This window comes from Anopheles moucheti, chromosome 2, assembly GCF_943734755.1.
Source record: "Anopheles moucheti chromosome 2, idAnoMoucSN_F20_07, whole genome shotgun sequence".
Classification (NCBI taxonomy): domain Eukaryota; kingdom Metazoa; phylum Arthropoda; class Insecta; order Diptera; family Culicidae; genus Anopheles; species Anopheles moucheti.
The window spans coordinates 78,530,406-78,550,455 of NC_069140.1; the positions used below are offsets into that span (position 1 = coordinate 78,530,406).

A 20,050-nucleotide genomic window follows, 5' to 3' on the forward strand; every position below is an offset into this window, starting at 1 on the left:
TTGGTTCGAAGAAGACGAGTGAAATAAATGGGTAATGATGCGATATTAAAATAGATTCTGTTTAGTGTATGTTAAAGCCTCGTTTGTTTACATAATTGATAAATCTTCGGACATTAAATAATATTTTATATAAATAAAATTATTAATAACAACCCCCTTAGTAAAACATAACACAGTCAGCTACACGTTACCAGTTACATGGATTAATTTTATTTACTTTCAACTTGTGAATATTCGCGTGAATATATTCTTATCGCCACTTTTCGCTCTGCCTCGTTCCACATACGCTGCTAGTGTTTGATCATTGAATGTCATTCTGTATATAACAACACGCGTTGATGCATATTTGTATTTTGGCTCCGTTCTGTTTAATCATTCCCGCGCCAGTCACCAGGACTTCCTGCAACAGTTACTGTGTCTGCACGTAACTACACTTTTTATCGACTATCTTCACATTTGACGACTACCGAGCAAAAATGGGTTTTGTTGTTGTTGTTGTTTTTATTTGTATCAATTCAAATTCTCTTCCATACAGCACATAAAGACTACCTTTTCTTTCTTTTTTGTTTTCTTTTCAATTTATACAGCGTGTTTAGCTTTACCGTGTAGAATCGTAATGTGAATGGTATATTGTAACAGCAACGACAACTTGGGTTTTTTTTTGTTGATGATTGTTGGAATGTGTGAATATATTATTTGCAAAAATCTCTCCTTTTCCTTCTTCTCTTTTCGTTTCACTTGCTTTGCATATATGTTTGCGATTTAATAACGCTAGAGATGGTGTTAAGGGTTTGTATTCATATTTTGATTTTGGTTGTTTTGTTTGTTTTATTTTTTGTTTGTTCTAGCTTTCTTCCAAGACGACAAGCTATCAAACGTTCGATTACATCAATTGGTATCTGTTTGTTGCGGTGAATTTGTATTGCGAAATCCACCCGAGCGCCAAGCATTACATTGCGTTTTGTGGTACAAATCGGCTTTTAATTTTGGCCATTGCGAGTAACAGGGTTCGAAGTGAACAGATTTCGTAAGGAATTTCCAGTATTATCAAAACACCAACACACATTAACATTCACGCACATGAAATGGACTCGATGAGTTATTTATTCTCCCTTGCTGTCTCTTCAATATTCGATACGAGCTCAACTTACATCCTTTACTTTAAATACGGTTCATCCTTCCACCCGTAGCCGCTATTGAACGCTACACGCTGAATCGCTTGATAAACGTAGGAAAATGTTGCTGACATATTTATTTTATTAAAAAAATACTCTACACCTGCATAACTAATCTAATCCACGTGAGTTTTACATTTCTTCGTGTGCAGCGCACGTGTGCACGGCGCATTGTTTTTCCCTAGTGCAGTGTGATTCCGCCTCCAATCCGTTTGTTTCGTGTCGTTCTACTACCACGTAAACCACCACTATCGTTCCCGTTTATTACCCGTATTTTTCCACTTCGATACTTTACACATTGTTTTCGAACGATTCGACACGATTTTGATTTATAAACATCACAAATCTTCCTAACGGCTATGTGGACTGGCAGAAATGTAGGTTGGAAAGAAGTTTGTTTGTGAAAAGCTGGGCTGGCAAATATGCTGTCGAAGGTTTAAATGCTTTTTTTTGAATGTGTGATCTTACTATACAAGCCAATATATTCGCTTTAGCACGAGGCACGAAGATGCGTAGAAAGAAGTAAATGTGTGGGAAAAATGGGTTCCGTTCTGAATTTCAAACGCTTTCCCACATGATCGACGGCACAGAAGCCCCAATGTCGCTTTACAATTGAAAGGTGCAAGTAAATTGTAGACGATTCACAGAGAAATATAACTTTAGATGCGTAAACTGAACCTATTAGGAAAGAATGCACGAGTTGCGTTTGCCGCCGAGACTTTTGTCCTGTATCTGCTGCAGGTGTTGCAGCTGGGCGACGGATGGAACGTGAACGCTTGGCGATGCCTGGGGTGTCGGTGGTGCACCAGCACTACCGGTGCTGGCCTGCTGGGGCAACGATTGACGTCTCCGCCGTCGAAGAGCCGGACTCAGATTGTATGTTATTTTAGCTTGCACCAAAAGTTCTTTGAAAATCTGCAAATATTCAATTGAAGCGCGCGTTAACTTTTTTATAGCAATAAATGCAGCGAAACTGCATTTAAATGGGTGGCTTACCTGCGAAACGTTACGGTTCAGTTTTGCAGATGCTTCGACGAAACCATTTTCCCAGTCAACCGTTACCATCGATTCAGTTGTGTCACGTGCTACCTGTTGAGTGGAAAATGAAATGAAAAATGATTGAAATATTTCACATTGAAAAGTTTCATGGTACTTTTTATAGCACATGTAACGTTGTAACAGTGGAAAATGGTTGAATGAATGCATATCCTTCTCGTTCTTGGTTAATCAGTGGATGTTACTCGTATATTTAAAATTGGAAATAAATTTAATTTGGAAAATTTCGTTATAAAATCATCGAATGTGATTAATTATTAAGTGTAGTGGTGGACTAATTAGTAGTTTAGTGTCGGCTTTAATTCAATTTATTTTAAGATAGTCTAGGATAGCAGGATAAAAATAATCCAAGTACATAATTTATACACAATTAATCTTTTCCTGCGAGACTTGCAACGTTACATGACCAAGATATGATTGTGCATCTGCCCCATAATACACTACTTTCGTTATCCTTTCTTCACGCACGGTTGGTTCAAGAAAAAAATCGTTCTTCTGATAATGTGCTTCATGTGATGATCTTTATGGAACATTTTTACAATGATTAGTTAAAAAAAATAAACCCTGGAATTTAAAAAGTATTGCTGATTATTATTAAAAACTGTAACTAATTTATAACTATTAAAAGAAGCGATCAGGTTTTAGAAACAAAAACTATAATTTTCATGTTAATTGCTTCATTCTATCGTTTATTTCAATTGCTGTAAGAATTGTCCAATCGAGCTAGTACATCCAGTACATCCAATCCAATATGAATTGTATCCTAGATTAGAAATCCAACAAGAATAAAGAAAGGATTTCATTCTTCACTTAGAATAAAGTACTTGGAATTACGTTAATAACACCAAGTCTTAGCGAACTATATTAAACTCTCATTATTATAAAGCATTAATAAAAGCGTCAGTATGTGCGAAGTTCTTGAACAAATCCTTCCATGTCATAGTCTCGCATAGTCTTGCTACTAAGCAGCAAAGTTTTTCGCTTAAAACTTCTTTATCACACACGATAGACATGTCCTATCCGATGGTTCCGGAAGTCGGAAACAGCTGTTAGATGGACATGCTAACAGTGGCTCGTTTCAAAGCTTTGTAGGTGTCATGAAGAGAAGGATGTTTTTTTTTTTTTTTTTTTGTTTCGCTAGAACGGCCTGGCCGTATCGACTTATTTTACCACGTAGCCGGATAGTCAGTCCTTGCTACGGGGGATTGGTCCGGATGGGATTTGGTCCGGTCCGTTCGTGTGAAGACCGGCTCCGCTACCATCATGCCACCGGGCCGCTCCTAGAGAAGGATGTTCTACATCATATAATAAAAGTCGAGATTTTCACCTGTTAAGCTGTGTTTAATGAGAGCCATTTAGTTCATTGCAACGGATATGAAATTTTAAGCATTATTCACTGAGCTATGAATTGAAATTTAAAGCAATGTTACAGATAGATGTAAAGAGTAAGAAATAATCTCATAATTGCTTTATGATTGTAATCGTAATTTACTAATAGGTTTAACTTTTTATTTTCGAACAAAGTATCAAAATGTATTTTTTACATACCTTTAGGGGTTAACCAACCTAAAGTATGTTTATTTTTATTACTTTTCCTCCCCTACTGCTTGGAAATATTTCATCATTCCAATCCCATTTAAACTAAATGTAAAATACAGCCTGAAACGTCAAACTAGATTTCTTATCGTCTAGCTTCGGTCTTTTCCAAATGGGCGATTCTGGAAGGATTAAATTGAGTGTCTCCGTTACAACCACTTAGTGCTGGAAGCTCGCTCAGCAAGCGTAATCGTACGCAGTCATGGTGCTTATTGCAAACGTTTACGCCGTTTGCTGCACATGGAAGTTTTTTTTCGTTCAGGTTCCCATTTTTAAAATCCTTTCACAGTTTTCACTGTCCACAGAGCCGGATGAGCGGAATCGACAAGTGAACACCATGGTACCCTCGTTTTATACCGCATTTTCATCTGGCATTTTGCCGAGTTGGAAACTATGGTCTGGGGGAACAAGGAAACGATTTCATCACTCTGCTTGCCATTCTTTCAGCTCTGCATTTGAGTAAGAATTCGTCGTGAAGCAAATCAAACCATCACGCTGTAAGTCAACCTTACGTATCCATTACGGGCGGTATGCTAAGTGTTTGTGTCACTTACAATGATGGAATGTGTAAGGATTGGAGTAATATTATTCAAACGTCCTAATATAATAGTTTAACTTCACGCATTGCTTGATTGAGCATTACAAATTGATTTAATTTCAGAATAAAATATTTTACTTTGAAACAAAACACTTTAATGAGTAATCAATTCTACAATTCTTTCACTCCTACTTGTACTAGTAGTAAATAACCACGATTTTAAATCGCTTAACACCTCATCCACCCAAAGTGACTATTCCATCCCAGTTTCAAATCAATCTAAGCCGATAAAGTAATAAATAGATAGTATCAGAAGTTTTCCTTCCAATCCACTACTGTGCACGTACCTGTCGCAGATCCTCGTCATCATCGCTCAAATCGGTCTTGTTGCCAACGACCACAATTGGTACCGCCGTCGTAGATTTAATCTCGTGGATTTGCTCACGTATCGCTTTCACTTCCTCGAACGTGATACTGTCGGTGACGTCGTACACCAGAATAAATGCATCCGCTGATGAGATGGAAAGGGCACGCATTGCTGGGAACTGTAATTGGAAGTGAGCAAAAAAGTGGATGCATTTCAGCGAAAGAAAACAACAACGTCAAACATACACGGATAATACCTCACGGTTTACGATTTGACTGGGACGTGAGTTTACGGGGAACAGTGCAGATGTTGTGTTTTTGCAAAACTATGCTCGTAACTCGTAGGACAGAAATAACTAACGAGTTTAGAGCAGCTTTTGCAGTCGGATAGAACGCGCGATCAAGTTTAATGCGTAATTGGATGGGATCTTTTGTCCATATGGATTGGTTAACCTTTATTGTATCAATTCCATCGAAAGAGAATTTACTGAGTTCAGTAAGTATTTTAGCGGAATGCGCTGGAATCCAAAATTAATTCATATATCCATTCATTCATACATTCAATAATTCATTTAGTCATTTATTCATGTATTCATTTATTTATAATGACCTACTAAAAATACTACATAATAAATAATGAAGTTCCTTATACGGAAGAACGTGGACTATTCGGGCAACTGCGTACCGGCCGCATGCTGGTTAATCAATTTTCACGAATAAAAGGCCCTTCAGCTTGTTACATTCATATTATTAACATTATTAACAATATTAACACGAAAATTCATGTTATTAACATTATTAACATTATGGAACATTTTTCAGGGAGTTTAACTTTATAAACTGTTTATAAAAAATTCTCAACCTACTCTTGAGCCAACCGGATAAACGATTACAAATTCAAAACTATTCTTCTAGCTACTATTTTTAAATGCAAGGATAATCTGCCCGAAAAATCGACATTCTACTGTATCAAACATAAAGGGTAATGTTAATTGCATAACTTTAGGCGTTTATGCTGTACTGGATCGATTCTGATACCTGTTTTTAAATTTCAACAAAGAACGGCTTGCTAGGCGATGCCGTTAACCGAGAATAAGCAGCTTATCCCGAGTGAGCCATGGCTGATAAAATTATCTAAAAACTTTTAATGTTTGCTTTACATAACGCCTGAAGTTATGCAATTCGCAAAACAATTTTATTGTATCAAGATTATCTTCGCAAATATTTCTAAGGATTCGTGTTACATTAGGGAAAATTATAGCTAAACCAATGTTAAACAAGGTTTTTTTTAATAGATAAACGTTTTCTTTTATTCTTGTAACAGGAAACAATAAAACTCTTGGTAGAAAAAGGGAACGCCTCAATACTTCCAGAGCATACCAGTCATGATCCAACAGGTGGAATCTTTCAGAATTTCTGATGCGAGCCGTTTTGTTAAACATCAACGATTAGATAACAAATTCGTCTTCCCCAAATTATACACCAACCAAAAAAAACACGATGGCCAAACGATTAAGGTGGGTTAGATTAAAGTTAAATTTTTAATGGCTTTTCGACGCTTCTTGGGACGCGTCCAGTTTGTCCCGCGAAATTTTCACCCTCCGGTCAGGATGGCGTCACCGCATTCGATGGATGTGTCCCTTTGTTTGGAGACATAATTTGGGTTTTCACAAATTACATCACACCTTCGTTTGTCTCCCTACCTTATCAGCCATTCTGTGAGTGATTTGTTATGAAAGGATCGTAGTTGGGTAGTGAACGACGGCGACTCATTTAGCGCTCTGCCTCACAGCATAACATTCCTCCATAATGGTTTGCTTTTGCTTGCGAGACTCGTGTGCCTTCGGCAACGCATTTGATTAGACCAACCACGGCCTTGGTTTGTGCTGCATCACAATGTCCCTTTAATGCACACATACACACATAGACACACCGGAACTTCACCAGGATCAAAGAAGGCCATGCTTTAAGGGGTTTGTTTTTGCTGCTTCGTTGACGAGACAGCTACGCGGAATGTAACAACTTCACTATCTCTAGGAACACGTTTTGACGAGCTGTGTGTGTTTGTAGGAGAGTTTTCTACGTATAAAATGAAAAGCGCTGAAACACTGTGTAAGTTGGTCAAACAAAAAGGTCAGTAGACTGGACATCAAGCTGGTGAAGGTACCGAACCGGAAAAGGAAAGTTCACTCCATCGCGAAACGTTACTCAAGTCAGACCCTTCAAGGGATGGTCATGTCAGGCAAAGGTGAGAGTGAGTGTTGGATGATCAAATATTGGTTTGATACCGTTCTGGGCGAGTTTTTTACCGACCGATCTTCCTTTTTTACCAGTCAAGGTAGATTGTTTCTAGTTCGTTAGATAAAAACGGACGGACAGAAGGATTTTTTTACAGCGCGATGATGTATGTTTCCGTTAGCGTACGGAATATTTCAGCGCTGCCCAGCTTCGGGACCTGTGCCGGGTAGAACTCATCACTCATGCCAGCGAAATTTGCTTAGCTTGTGTCCGTCTCTGTGTGCCCAAGTGTTTGCTCGAGCTGCGCTCTTTCGTGCGAAAATGTACACGCTGTTCACAGCTGCTATTTCGGTACCTTTATTTACACTGTTTTTAGTACCATTCGGTAAGTATGATGTCACAATAGGTCCAAATGGTACTTTTACTTTTTGATTGAAATGCTAAGATGACATGGTTTCACACAAAGGCGGGAGAGCTATGGCATTTGTGTCGTTAATAAATAGAAGAGATCAAGACGTTAGTGGGAATGGAATATCCTGAGAAGGTTCTTCAATATACTCCAACTCTGGAAGCGGAAACCCTGATTTGAATTTTAAAAAAGTACTCCAGAATACACCAATAACGCAACCGAAGTCAAATCTGAAGTTGAGCTCCGCTTTCAATTCCAGATTAACTCCCGTCCAACACTGAAGTAAAATCCGAATTTTTCGAACAATGTTCAACGGGGTGTCAAACAGTTTTCAAACGAGATTATCAAAGTTTTCCTCAGGTTTTTTAGCAATATTGAGTAACTTTCTTTGGGATTTTCCTATTATGATATTTTCCTATTATGATAGTTTTCTATGAGGATCGTTTCAACTTTTTTCGTTGGAGTTATCCTCAATTTTCATGGAGAATTTTAAAATTTACCAGCAAAATCGTCTTATATCTTCCCTGGCTCTTAGGATTTTTTTTCCAGTTTTCCATGGGTTCTAGACAAATTTTCTAATTTGTTTTTAACTTACGGATAATCTTACCAAATTATCGACATTCTACTGTATCAATTAGACTCATTAGGGTAATATCAATTGCATAACTTTAGGCGTTTATGCTGTACTGTCCTGTACTGTCGTCATGTATCTTTCCTGGCTTTTGGGGTTTTTTTTTCAGTTTTCCATGGGTTTTAGAAATTGTTTTTATTAAGTTTGTTTACGTTTGTTGTGTTTAGCCGAAAGTTAGACATTATTCATCATTGATGGGATGAATGGAAAATAATCATGTTTTGCTTCATTAAAAATACACAAGTTATAGGAAAGAAGAACTATAACTTCTAACTATGTTTGTATTACATTTTGCATCCGTCGGCATTAATTGCAGAAAACTAATTATTACCTCCAGAACTGCTCAATCACAAAACAAAATGTCTTGGGAATTTATTTTAATGACATTTCTTAAACCCTTACATCTCGATTACATCTCCGCTATGTGGCTTTCATTGCATCGCCCAACGCCGGGCTGAATAAAAAAGCTACTTTGTACCATTGATGGAGGCATTAATCAACATCAAAAGCATGTAAAACGGAACCCAACCTCGAGGGAAATAACCAATCCGCTGCTTGGTGGTTGAATCTGGCCGGAGAAAGCTTTGATTTGCTAAAGGTACAGCCCCACGAATGGCCCCGTACGCGGATGTGGGTTTGTATGTGTGGGAGAAGTTTTGCTCAGAAATACATATTTGCATAGCACTTTGGTGCGCACCTTGTCACTCACTGCCGGTACTTACCTCGTACGATCCGGAAGTGTCGAGAATGTCGAGCGTCAGATTTACTCCACCGACCGAAAAGTGACCGTGGTGCATCTCCTCAACCGTGCGCTTGTACTTCGGCGAAAAGCTGCTGTAGAGGAACTGCGTGATGAGGGAGCTTTTGCCCACCTTCGCAGCGCCCATCATGACGATCTTGTGCCGCACGTTTGAGTTTATGGAGTTTTCATCGTTTTTCAGTGGTCTAAAAACATTGTAGAAATAGATCAATTTTTATTAAAAACTGCTATATTCTAGTTAAAATTTAAAACAATCTGTACAATGGGGTTGTATTTAAGGAAGAAAGTTCAATGAAAATATCGACATTTCCATTGAAAAGTTCATCGGTAAAACAAAAAACAGGCTTACGGGCTTGGTACAGTTTAGCAGCACAATAAAACAATTGCCTCTCAACCGCTGAGAACCGATCATTGAGAGAGATGCAATAAACGGGTTTGAAGTGTTTACCAGTTTGTCAGTGGTGTCAATGATGTGTGCCATCGTGTTATGTTGTTTGTATGCCTATTATTTCCACGAACATGTAGTACTATTGATATCTTTCGAAAGGCTTGATGAACTCTTTACTATGTAATATGTAACAAACACTTGCATGCTTCAATGATAAGCACATCGGCATTTTACACCAATATAGATGGGGGTTTCATGGGGAATGTTAGCTTTAAACTTTTAAACATTTACTATTTAGATTCACACAGTTCAATAGAAAATTGTTACTATTTTTCAGCGAAATATACGATCATGTCAGTACCAATATTAGTGTAATATTTGAGCCTACATTTAGGCGCTAAAGAAAATCAAATTTTGGCTCCTAACTGTAAAATTTTCATAACAACAGGTTTGCTGAAGTTAATCCTTCACTATTTCTCTGTTTCTTTATGTACTTTTTATCTATAAAAGTTCAACATTACTACTCTATTGCTTATACTACTTATAAAATCACCTAATAAACCAAATAAATCACCAAATCAAAAACACTTTGCGTCCAAACAAGAACACAATGTATTTATGAATCTGATTTATTGCGGCGTTAAACTCAACACTATAGGTGTATCGTGCTGCCAAACCTAAAAAATATCGTGGCACTAGTACGAAGTAAGGAGAAAGACTACAAGATTTACGCTATAGGTTGCGCTTCACCGATTAGCATAAATAAAAGCTTGAGTGATATTGTTACTTCATTCCTCGGTTCGACACCGTCGGATTTGTGGTTCGAAATTCCCGCTAACCGAATCCCACGAGCAGACGAAACGTACCCAAAAGATTGAAAAAAATACGGACCAGATTTAGTAAAGAAAAAAACCTCTCTACTCTAAAAAATAAATAAATTTCCGAACCATTTCGTAAGAGGATGGATTTTCCACGGAACCACGAACACTCACACACGCACCAGTTACTGCCGCGTGGGGAAATAAGGATCGCTCGTGCTGGATGGAGAGATTAATTTAGGAAGAGTAAATGATGGTTGGCCGATGCGAACGGTGGGTATGGAGGAAAATGTCAATAAGAAATACCTTTCCATCACTTGGCCAGCTGCTATCATTGGGGAAACGGCTGCCACGGACCACTGCATCAAGTAAAAGCCCCGGGACGGGCGTTCGGCGCCTTGCCTTGTGATCGTGTTCGCTGAAGTTGTTTTCAAACCATCCGTGCTCTTCGCACAGGACAGTGCCAATGACGATGCGATTTTTCATTTTTCCCACCAGAAATCCCCCGAAGGCTTCGGGTGGATTGCGATGAATGTCGAGTGGCAAGGTGCTCTGTTGGCATTGCGTTCTTCAGTTCGCTCCATTACGGGAGGACCGGTCTGCATTTCCGCAACCTTCGCAGCACCGGAGCGCCGTACATCATCATCCCTAGGCACACCTTCGCTTGTCATTGTGTGGTAATAAAAATCACTCTAATGGCAATCAAAGCGAAGCGAAATCCAAATTCTTTCACAAATTACTTGCGGGATGCGTACAAAACACCACCGTGGGCAATCAAATCGATCGCGAACCGAGGGATTTCTTTTTTTCCAGGTGTTTTTTTTTACTTGCTTCTGCAAAGCAAACAAAGTTGAAATGATTGTAGCAGAATGGCCGATGAAAGATGATTTGGTGTAATGCGAAGTGACGCATTGTTGAGCGCGAATATATTAGCGAAATGATAGTTAATGCTTGCCTTATGCTTTCCATAGGAATTACTTTCGATATATTTATGTTATATTTTAGTTTGTAGTATTAGTTTCCTTGACGAAAAGGAAAACTAGTGTTGGCAGTAGCTAGCAATAGGTTATTAAGCTCAGGAGTGACGTACAAATAGGTTATCGCACCTCTGAAGTAGTACTAATTATCACCCATTTTGGGTTAAAGGTCAGCACCGACAACAGCATTAATATTGAGCTACCCGTTAAAATACTGGTTGCCAACCGATCTTTCCACAATCTGAGGAAACTTCTCGATTTAAAACACCTGTCACAACGGTTGAAGTTGCGATTACGTAAAACTTACTTAGTTCCAATACTCACATACAGCTCTGACAAAACTCGCTTAGCCACGTTTGAGAGTAAGATTTTTAGTTAAAAAGGATTGTTGGCCTCGTAAGGACAATCGAGGAGCTCCTAAAATTCTACGAGCTGTACAATAAGCTTGCTGTCGCACAGCGAATCAAACTCTCCATTCTCCGGTTGGCTATCCATGTCACTAGAATGACGCCGGACGACCTAGCTCGTAAAGTTCTGTTTAGTCGTCCACATGGACAGAGCAGGCGTGTTAGACCAATATTGAGATGAAATGATGAAGTATCTGCTAGAATGGTCTCAAAATTGGTTTGCCAGATGTGCCAGATTTAGTGAACTCCTTCAGCATGCGATGATTGTACGAACTTTGCCGGAGAATTACCGTTTCGAATCCCACGCATACATTTAGGCGCATTCGTTTTACTTAGCGTTAAGCCTTCAAGGGTATAAATTAACGAAGTGTACAATGATTCAGAATGAATAAATGATTAAAATCTTTCTAGGTAGTGAGTTAATTCAAATTTCTAAGAAGGGTGTTTAAAACTCTTTGCGATTTAACTCATTCCTCAAGAATTAAATCAATCAAAATAATAAGGATTTAATTCTTCACGGCGACCTTTAACTCCCAACTTAAATTGTGAGTGAACTCTTACGGGAGTTCACTCGGAGTTCACTGTTCATTTAAAACATTCATGAATAATTTAACACGTGTGTGAGTGAATGTTACGATAACGATTTAATTCGTCGTCATGAAGAATTAAGTCGTGAGTTAACTCTCGATTTCAATCATGAGATGAAGGCCGCAGGACCCCCAGCCCCCTCGCTTATTTGAAATTATTTAATTTTTGAAGAGTGAGTTTATGAGATAAATCTTCATTCTAACTCTTTAAGTCGGATTTAAATCCTTGCAAAGAATTAAATTTTCCATCTCTAGTATGATTGAGGTAATACTAAATGGCTAAATAACTAAACATCGATTAAAAATAGATTAAATATTGAGAATTATCAGTATGTTAAATACTTTAGATCCATATATAGAGAAAATTTAATAATTTTTTGTAAAAGTAAAAGAACATTTTATAAAATCATGAAGGTTGCTCTAGTTCGTGTGTTGTTACTGTGGTGGTGTGTGGTTTGTTTAAAACGTAGTTCATCTACTTACAGTCTTAAAGTCTAAAATCTTAAAGTCTAACGAATTGAAGTGATCAAATAGATATTGCGCAGGGAAACACAATTATGATGTTTCCATGATGAATGTTCCTATCATCCGCTATAAACAAAACTTCTGCAGAAACCTACTTAAGCAAAATAGTAATAGAATTAGCTGCTTTCGGCGCATTTAACTACGGCCGCCGGGAACAGTGAACATTACCGTTAATTGAAGCTATTTTTCAGCTTAATTGAGAACATTTGAGGTACCGACCGGGTATAAGATTTATTACTTTGGATAATTTTAAACACCACCAGGCACCAGCACCTGACTCCTGACTGATGCCCTGCGACGGAGATCCGAGCTGGGCCATGATTTTAATCTTCTACCGCGTAACTCGCCCTGTAGCCATAATCTTTTGCAGCACCACTCAGGAACGGAAGCCATATTCTGCGGAATAAACTTTCGACCTGATGGCTAAATCCGCTTTCTGCCTGACTGTCGCATTAAATGCCAACGATCTGATAAGACCTTCCCTGTGGTCCCGCACATCCTCCAACACGAGGGGAAACATTGAAAAAGTGCTATAAATTTTGAAACTTTTCCAACGATAATCTAGGCAATGATGCGTGTTTCGACTGTGTGTGTGTGTTCGTGTTTTTTGTCCTCTTCAATCATGTTTTTCTTACGCTAGACCAGTTCTGATAATTTTTGGTCTTGCTCTTTGTGTTTATTTTCCACAGCATAGGCTATCCATCTAGATCATCGTCTGAAGCTATCAGGCAGTGTTTCGGGAAGGCTTTTTTTGTTGTGCAAGACGCAAATATTTTTTCTCATTTCCCCTTCTACGGTTGGGTCAATTTGTCTCCGTTTTTTTTTTATTTTGGTGTTTACTCAAATTAACCCTCAGTTGGCCTCTGGAAAGCGACCCACGTTGACCTTGGCTCAGAACAACTACAGCATCAACAATTAACATTGTCATGGTTAAAGGTAGAGACAAGTTTGATAGCAGGAAAAAGTAAAAAACACCCGTGTAATGGAACAAAAGATTACTTACTTTTCTCGCTTTGGTCGTTCTTCGGTCGAATCGTCCTTCATAAATGACGGCTGTAGGCTGAACCGCCGCCGTAGATGTCTGCCCTTCATTTTGTGCTGGGTTTATGCTTTGGGAGTTGCTTTCAAGAAACAATTCTACGACACGCAAATATGAAACCTCGTTGACAGAAGATTTGCTGATTTTATTTTCCTGTGAAAATAGAAAAAAAGAAGAATAGCATGACCTTTAGTACTTCTCTGCATTGTATTTTATTTAGCAATTAAAAACCGAATCTTACGAACTTAGATTCTTGCTGTAAATGAATTACAAAGGCGCCCAATAAAACGTCAAATTAATAAATAACCGCCATTCCCAACCATCCGCGCTAATAAACCGACTAATAATACTTGATGAAGGTTGCGAGGTTAAATATACAACCTCACGAACTGCTCACAAACTCCCCGGTGCAAGCAAAATGGTTAATATTCATTTCACGTTACGTCTTGGCTTTTGCACCGGGGAATAATGTTTATCAAATGGTTTCTTCCGGTCGTTCCGTTCGCTTGCCCCACCGCACTGCCAACGTTCGCCTTTTTCACCGCCGGACGATTGGTCCATCTCGTTGCCGGCAGTTCGACCCGCTGGATGCGAACGTTGATGGGAAACTAATTACTAATTTTCCACTCCCTCGTTGGGTGGAATTTGATTTGGTCGCTTTAGAATGCAGAACGATTTAATGTGATTAATGTGATAAAAATTAAAGCGTTCGGTTCGGAGCGTGTGCGGCGGTGTGCGCTTTAAGAAGTGGTGTGAAACAATTTAATAAGACGATTGCTTCTAGAACTGGATGCAAGCGAGATGAGATTAAAAGTTTCTTCGCTAGATGATGTTCTTTTCTTTAAGCACATCAGGGGGGCGAGGGTAGGGGGGTTTAAGGGGGGGGGGGGGGGAGGGTTTAGCAAGCTACGAAAAAAACCACTCTCCCAGCATTTTGTAAAGTTCACGCAGCTCTGCTCAGCACACGAGGCTGAAGTTTTTGATTACAACAATATTCGGAGAATTCAAACGCTTCCAACTTATGGATTACCTTTTTTGGATTTTTCTTTTCACAGTTGATGAAGCATCAAACATTCTTATTGCCAACATATTAAAAGCAAAATCTAAAGCATATGCATTAAAAAAAAAAACAGATCCTTAAAACGTTCTCACGTCTTGGAATTCTGGGTGAAGATGAACTGCTGTTTGGTCTTATGTTCAGCATGGCATCACAGAGTACAACCCAATATTTTATCTTGCAAGTGAGCTAGGATTACTGATTCTTGGAAGTGAACATAAAAATAACGCATTTATGCCACTACGGTAGAACACTTGAATTAAAGGATATTAACCAGCAAAGGTATATAGTTTAATATTTAAAATCATACTTAAAAAATAACATAAAACAATTTGAAATTAAAAGTGAGTTCTCTGTAAATGTTCTAACGGCCAATCGATCATACTTTTTGCTCAGAACACCATAATAGAAAACACGTGCCAAACATAGGCCCGCGAGGTCTTTTTCTATCTATTGGCGAGGCCCAAACTTTTTCATCACATCATCATTTGATATCATCACATTGGTTGGATAACGAGCTGGCCGGTCAAACAGAAACAAACATGACCTGCGATAGGTTACCGGAATAGGGGGTGGTTTTACGAATTCACCCCAACTACTACTGCTGCCAAATCGGAATGGCATTTTAGACTTGGGATTGATGTTATGTCGAGTTGTGCTATGCGGTCCTCTAGCTTCTATGCACCAAAAGACTCCACCATGATATCCTCCTCTTCCAGCTGGCTGGGTCAGAATGCCGAACTCTAGCCCTACCAGGAAGGTACTCGTCAGCGACTCGTTCGGCACGAGACGAACAGGATCAAGTGGAGCTGACCCTGGTGGAGAATGGATGGCGCCAGAGATGGAGAGTGTGCAACTCTGGACCGAATTTAATGGAAGCAAATCCTGAGCATGTGGGCCAAGAAGAATGCCTTGAACTGTTAGTATACAATTTTAATGCGCCAATGGCCGATAAGATTTTACAGCTTTTTAAACAAACTTAGAGCATAAGATATCGTGAACATTCCGCTGATCATTGTACACGGGGTGTGGTTGTGAGTTTTTGCGGTGAATCAGATTTAAGATACGGTGTCTACTATTTTTCCTGTCTCTTAAATGCTCCAAGAAACTCGATCCACCGGAAAGATATTTACTACATACAAACCGGATTCAGGAAAAATCAGTCTGGTACCACTGGTAAAGTACATTCTGAACTTAAGTATTGACTAACATCAACATCTCGAAACTGTTTGTTCTGCATGTAATAAATGAAACCTTCCTCGGAGCAAAATTGAAAGGAAGAATTGTTAAAAAATGCTATGAAAATAGCGCCATCTGCTGTATAATAATATAACTATACTGCAAAGCATTAGAATTGTAAAGATGCAGTCGCGCTGGTCATGTAATGAATAAACTTCCTAACAACCGGCGAAGTACTAGCCATATATCCTAAAATAGATTTGGTAATTAGATGAAGCCTGCAGTAGACCATAATTTAAAACCGAATAAACCTATTAATTAGTGTAATAAGGGCATCATCTGATGCCAAAGTTATCTATAAATGAACATGTATTCCTTTATGAAGAATAATAAAAATACATTTATACCAATAATAGAATAGTTTTCATGAACTTAATAGGTACTATTTCTAAGGAAAACTTTAGATACTCTAACAAATCATCACCCTAACACTCGGGCAAAAAAAACCTCATTGGAAAGTAGGACACACTTTCAAAAACTAAACCATTCAACACGACCAATTTACATAACTACAAACAGCTGGTGCAAACGCGATTACATCTAAAGCGTGATAAAACCGCCAACATTACAAGCGATTGCGTGAAAATGCATCGGTGCATCGTGCTAGACAAACCGCAACACATTCTGCAAAGCGAAACCTTCCTATCAGAAAGTGATTTGTTGCAGCAAAGTGAGTCTCAATGTGACCGGGAAACTCAGCTCACAATCGCTCTCCAATGGCCCTCCCGCTTCCTCTGCACTAATCGAGTTCATCAAGCGGGCGTACATTAATTGTAAATAATATTGCCAACCTTCCCAATACGCCTGGTGGAACCGTGGCTCGCAACGGTGAGCCAATTTCATTACAACTTCGATCGTCTGGGGTTTGGGGTTGGTTGAGGTTGGGGCCGCCCAACTCCAGAAGGATGTGGGATCGTGGAGTGAAAAACACGGGAATGCATCATCGTCGTGGCCGTGTTTCAATTATGCACGCTATTAAATTCCCATCGCTGGCATTTCGCATTCCACGAGGTATGTGCGCTCATTTTCAAATTAGCATTCCAACCCGTCCGGTGCTGGTGGAGCACTGAGCTGATATGCTGAAACATAATTCCCATCCATCACGAAATACCCGAGCTAGCGTTCATCATGCATAACGAATTAGAAACATTTCCTCGGCTTCATGCCGCAAATTTCATGCACCTTGGCGAGAAGGACACGGTTCCAATAGCACAGCAGGACGATTATGGAGGCGTGAAAAACAGAGTGACATATTCATCGGAACAAAGATCTTACAGCACCTTTCGCCCCTCGTATGATCACCCCAAATAATCCATTTCAAATCTCAAAAGGTGACAGCTTATTTTGGGCGGCTTGTTCCCAACATTCGGACAAAAGGTCTGGTGACACAAGAAATTCTTTCCGTGAACCGCAATCAAACGGTACAATTGCACCGTTCCATTCACATCGATTGAACCGGATAGCGGACGCTGGCTGTACCCATCCCGAGGCAATTTCCCGCCAATCTCGAACATTTCCAGCCCTTCGGGTGGTTGGATGCGCCCGAATATCAATTTCCTGTCGATAATTGATTTTTTCTTCCTAGATCTTCCTGCCTCGGGGGTCTTCCTCGAATGCCAACTCATCTTCTGAAAGTGTGAGCGAGAATCAAAATCGACAAGACGCAGCTTTCTGCCGTGTGACTGTGACCTTTCGAGTGTACCGCAAAAGGACACCCGGGAACGGGAACCGGAATTTGTGGTACAAAAAAGGCGCGAAAGTGGTTGACGTTCCGGAGGCGAATGAATTATTTGCTGAATTTTAATTAGCCATCAGCGCGGGAAGACGGATTCGGATGAAAATTTGTAATTCTCTTTTTTTTCTGGTATCATGCCTTCACTGACATCCAGCGATCGGGTGTAGGTGCTTGTACAAACCCCGAAGGGCCTCACGAGCCATCAGAATCGCGATAGACAGTGAAAGGAATTTCGTAATAATTAATTTATGATGCTACCGTTTGATATCGTCCGCCAACGATCGGTCACGATTCGGAAGGAATGGGGCAGATGGACACGGGCGTAGGCACGGTGGTCCGCGTTAATGAGGTGTGCACAGCAACAGTAAACACTAGCCAGCATTTCATTTATTAACATTGAGCTATTTTTGACGCAAATTGCGACGAACAGGAAGCGGAATTTTTGTGCGCGTTTTAAATGGTTCGATTTCGACTACGCAATGGTCAAGTGGAACTGCAAAGCGTCATTAAAGAAATAAAATTTAAAAGTAACTTATTTGAGCAATTCGTTAAGAATACTATTTTATTCAGCGTGACCCTGCAGTGTATTTAGTAAATGTGTCGATTACACACGACAGAACTGAAATAAAATACCTTCCTGAGCAATCCCCAGAACGCAACTGTCCAACAAACTGTAAATATAGTAGAAGAAAATCAGATCACTCTGTTTTTCACACCCTAGGCCTTTTGGGGTTCCAGTGCTGCTAGAGCAGAAAATTCTCTAGCCAGCAAATGTAACATGAAGGGCATCACTTTGCCCAAAATATTGGACAAAATATGAACCATCTTTTAAATAGATACTTCACCGATAAGTTGCCTTTGACAAGGACATAGGACATAATCAAACAACCCCTGAATTGCGTCAGCAGTAAGCCGATCCCATAGTGCCTGATCAGTGCCTGAAGACAGTTATGGAACTTATCAATCGACCAAACTAACCTCTTAAGTTTTATTCTGACGTTTCTTCTCCTTCTTCGTCTTCTTCTTTTTTTCCAAAAATTTCTTCCCTTTCTTTTCGCATTGGTTTTCGTACCATACTTTGGTTTCGTTCATCATATTATTTTTCAGTCTTTGAAATATGTCTATGTATCTTACTTTATTTCTTATTTCTGCTTCACTGTTTGTTCCTTGTTTTGCAAGTCGGTGTGCCCTTTCGTTTCCACTGATACCCACATCCACCATATTTCAGCGTTAATTAAGGCTGCCTCGTTCATGAATATTTTTCAAATTCCCTTCTTTTTGCAATTCCTTTTTCGCATTCTTCAATACTGTGCAGCTTGCTAGGATGTCTATTAGAATGGCAATATTTCTTAGTTTCAGATGATTAGCTATTTCAATTGCTTTTTCTATTGCTGTCAGTTCAATCGTGGTTACGTTGTTGCATGATTTGCTGTTTTAAAGTTATAGTACTAGGTTTTGTTTTTGTCCTTTATATAGACACCTATTCCACTTTTTCCTTTTGCGACACTTCCGTCGGTATAAATACTTGGTTTGTTCTTTATCTTTTCGTCTATTATGTCTAATGCCATTTGCTTTAGTGTTTCTTTGTTTTTCATTTTTCTGTTATCTATTTGTTCTTTTATTTTCGTATTAATCTTAACGTATTCTTCAACGATACTGACGTTTCAAATACGAGACTAATGGGTAATGTATTTTCAGTCATATAATCCGTACAGTCACTTTTACTTTTTATATTGAACAGTCAGTCACTATGAAAAAAATAACCAAAATGTATAAAACTTGCCTAAAATACCCTACAATGCATAACAATTAAATAGCCATGAAAAGGACAATGTTCAATTATGTAAACATTTTAAAACCTTCAAAAACCTATCACACAACAATTAGAGCTCATCACGCCTCTCTCTCGCAAACCTTCGTCTAAACCGATAATTGAAACAACGTCCATAAAATCTAACCATTCTAACCAACAAATTATCATGCTGAGGCGTGCGAGGCTTCCGTATTTACAAAATGCGATCCCAACACAAAGCCCCCGCAACGAACAGGGGTTAAGCACCCATGGTTCACCCTTCCTTCTGCACGACAGCCTGGACACTGACCGGGCCCGGGGGTTGTAATACAGCCCGAAACTAAACCTCAAGAAGTCAGCTAGGCTTGGGCAAACACCAAAAGTCTCCTTTTTGCCTCCCCTATCCGGCAAACAAAGCGGCAACAATGGTGGACCGTGGCTCGGAAAAATAGAACGTTTCACCGATGGAAGATGATTAAGATATCTGCAGTGCCATTGTGGTTTTGTAGTAAAGGATAGCGAGACGAAGGTATGGGACGCTAGAGAAAAATGGAAAGCGGGGTGTTCGAAAGTTTATCCTTAAGATACCCTGGCGTTCGCTGACGAGCGACGATGGGACCGCCGGACCGTGTTGGGAACGGGACATTGAAGTTGACGGCCGGGGTTTTGCTGTGGTTTTCTAAAAAGGGTTTCCACCCAGAAGAACCCGATCCAGCC

General features: G+C 39.4%; 1 protein-coding gene across 1 annotated transcript; it reads right to left on the bottom strand.

Moving 5' to 3' along the window:
- Positions 1–189: 189 nt before the first annotated feature.
- Positions 190–13,563, bottom strand: LOC128298512 (ras-related protein Rap1). The gene is made up of 5 exons (XM_053034263.1): positions 13,475–13,563; positions 8,732–8,954; positions 4,713–4,910; positions 2,172–2,264; positions 190–2,090 (listed from the first exon to the last, which is right to left on the bottom strand). The coding sequence occupies exons 1-5, from the start codon at positions 13,561–13,563 to the stop codon at positions 1,857–1,859; spliced, it is 837 nt and encodes a 278-aa protein (XP_052890223.1). The 3' UTR covers positions 190–1,856.
- Positions 13,564–20,050: the final 6,487 nt, after the last annotated feature.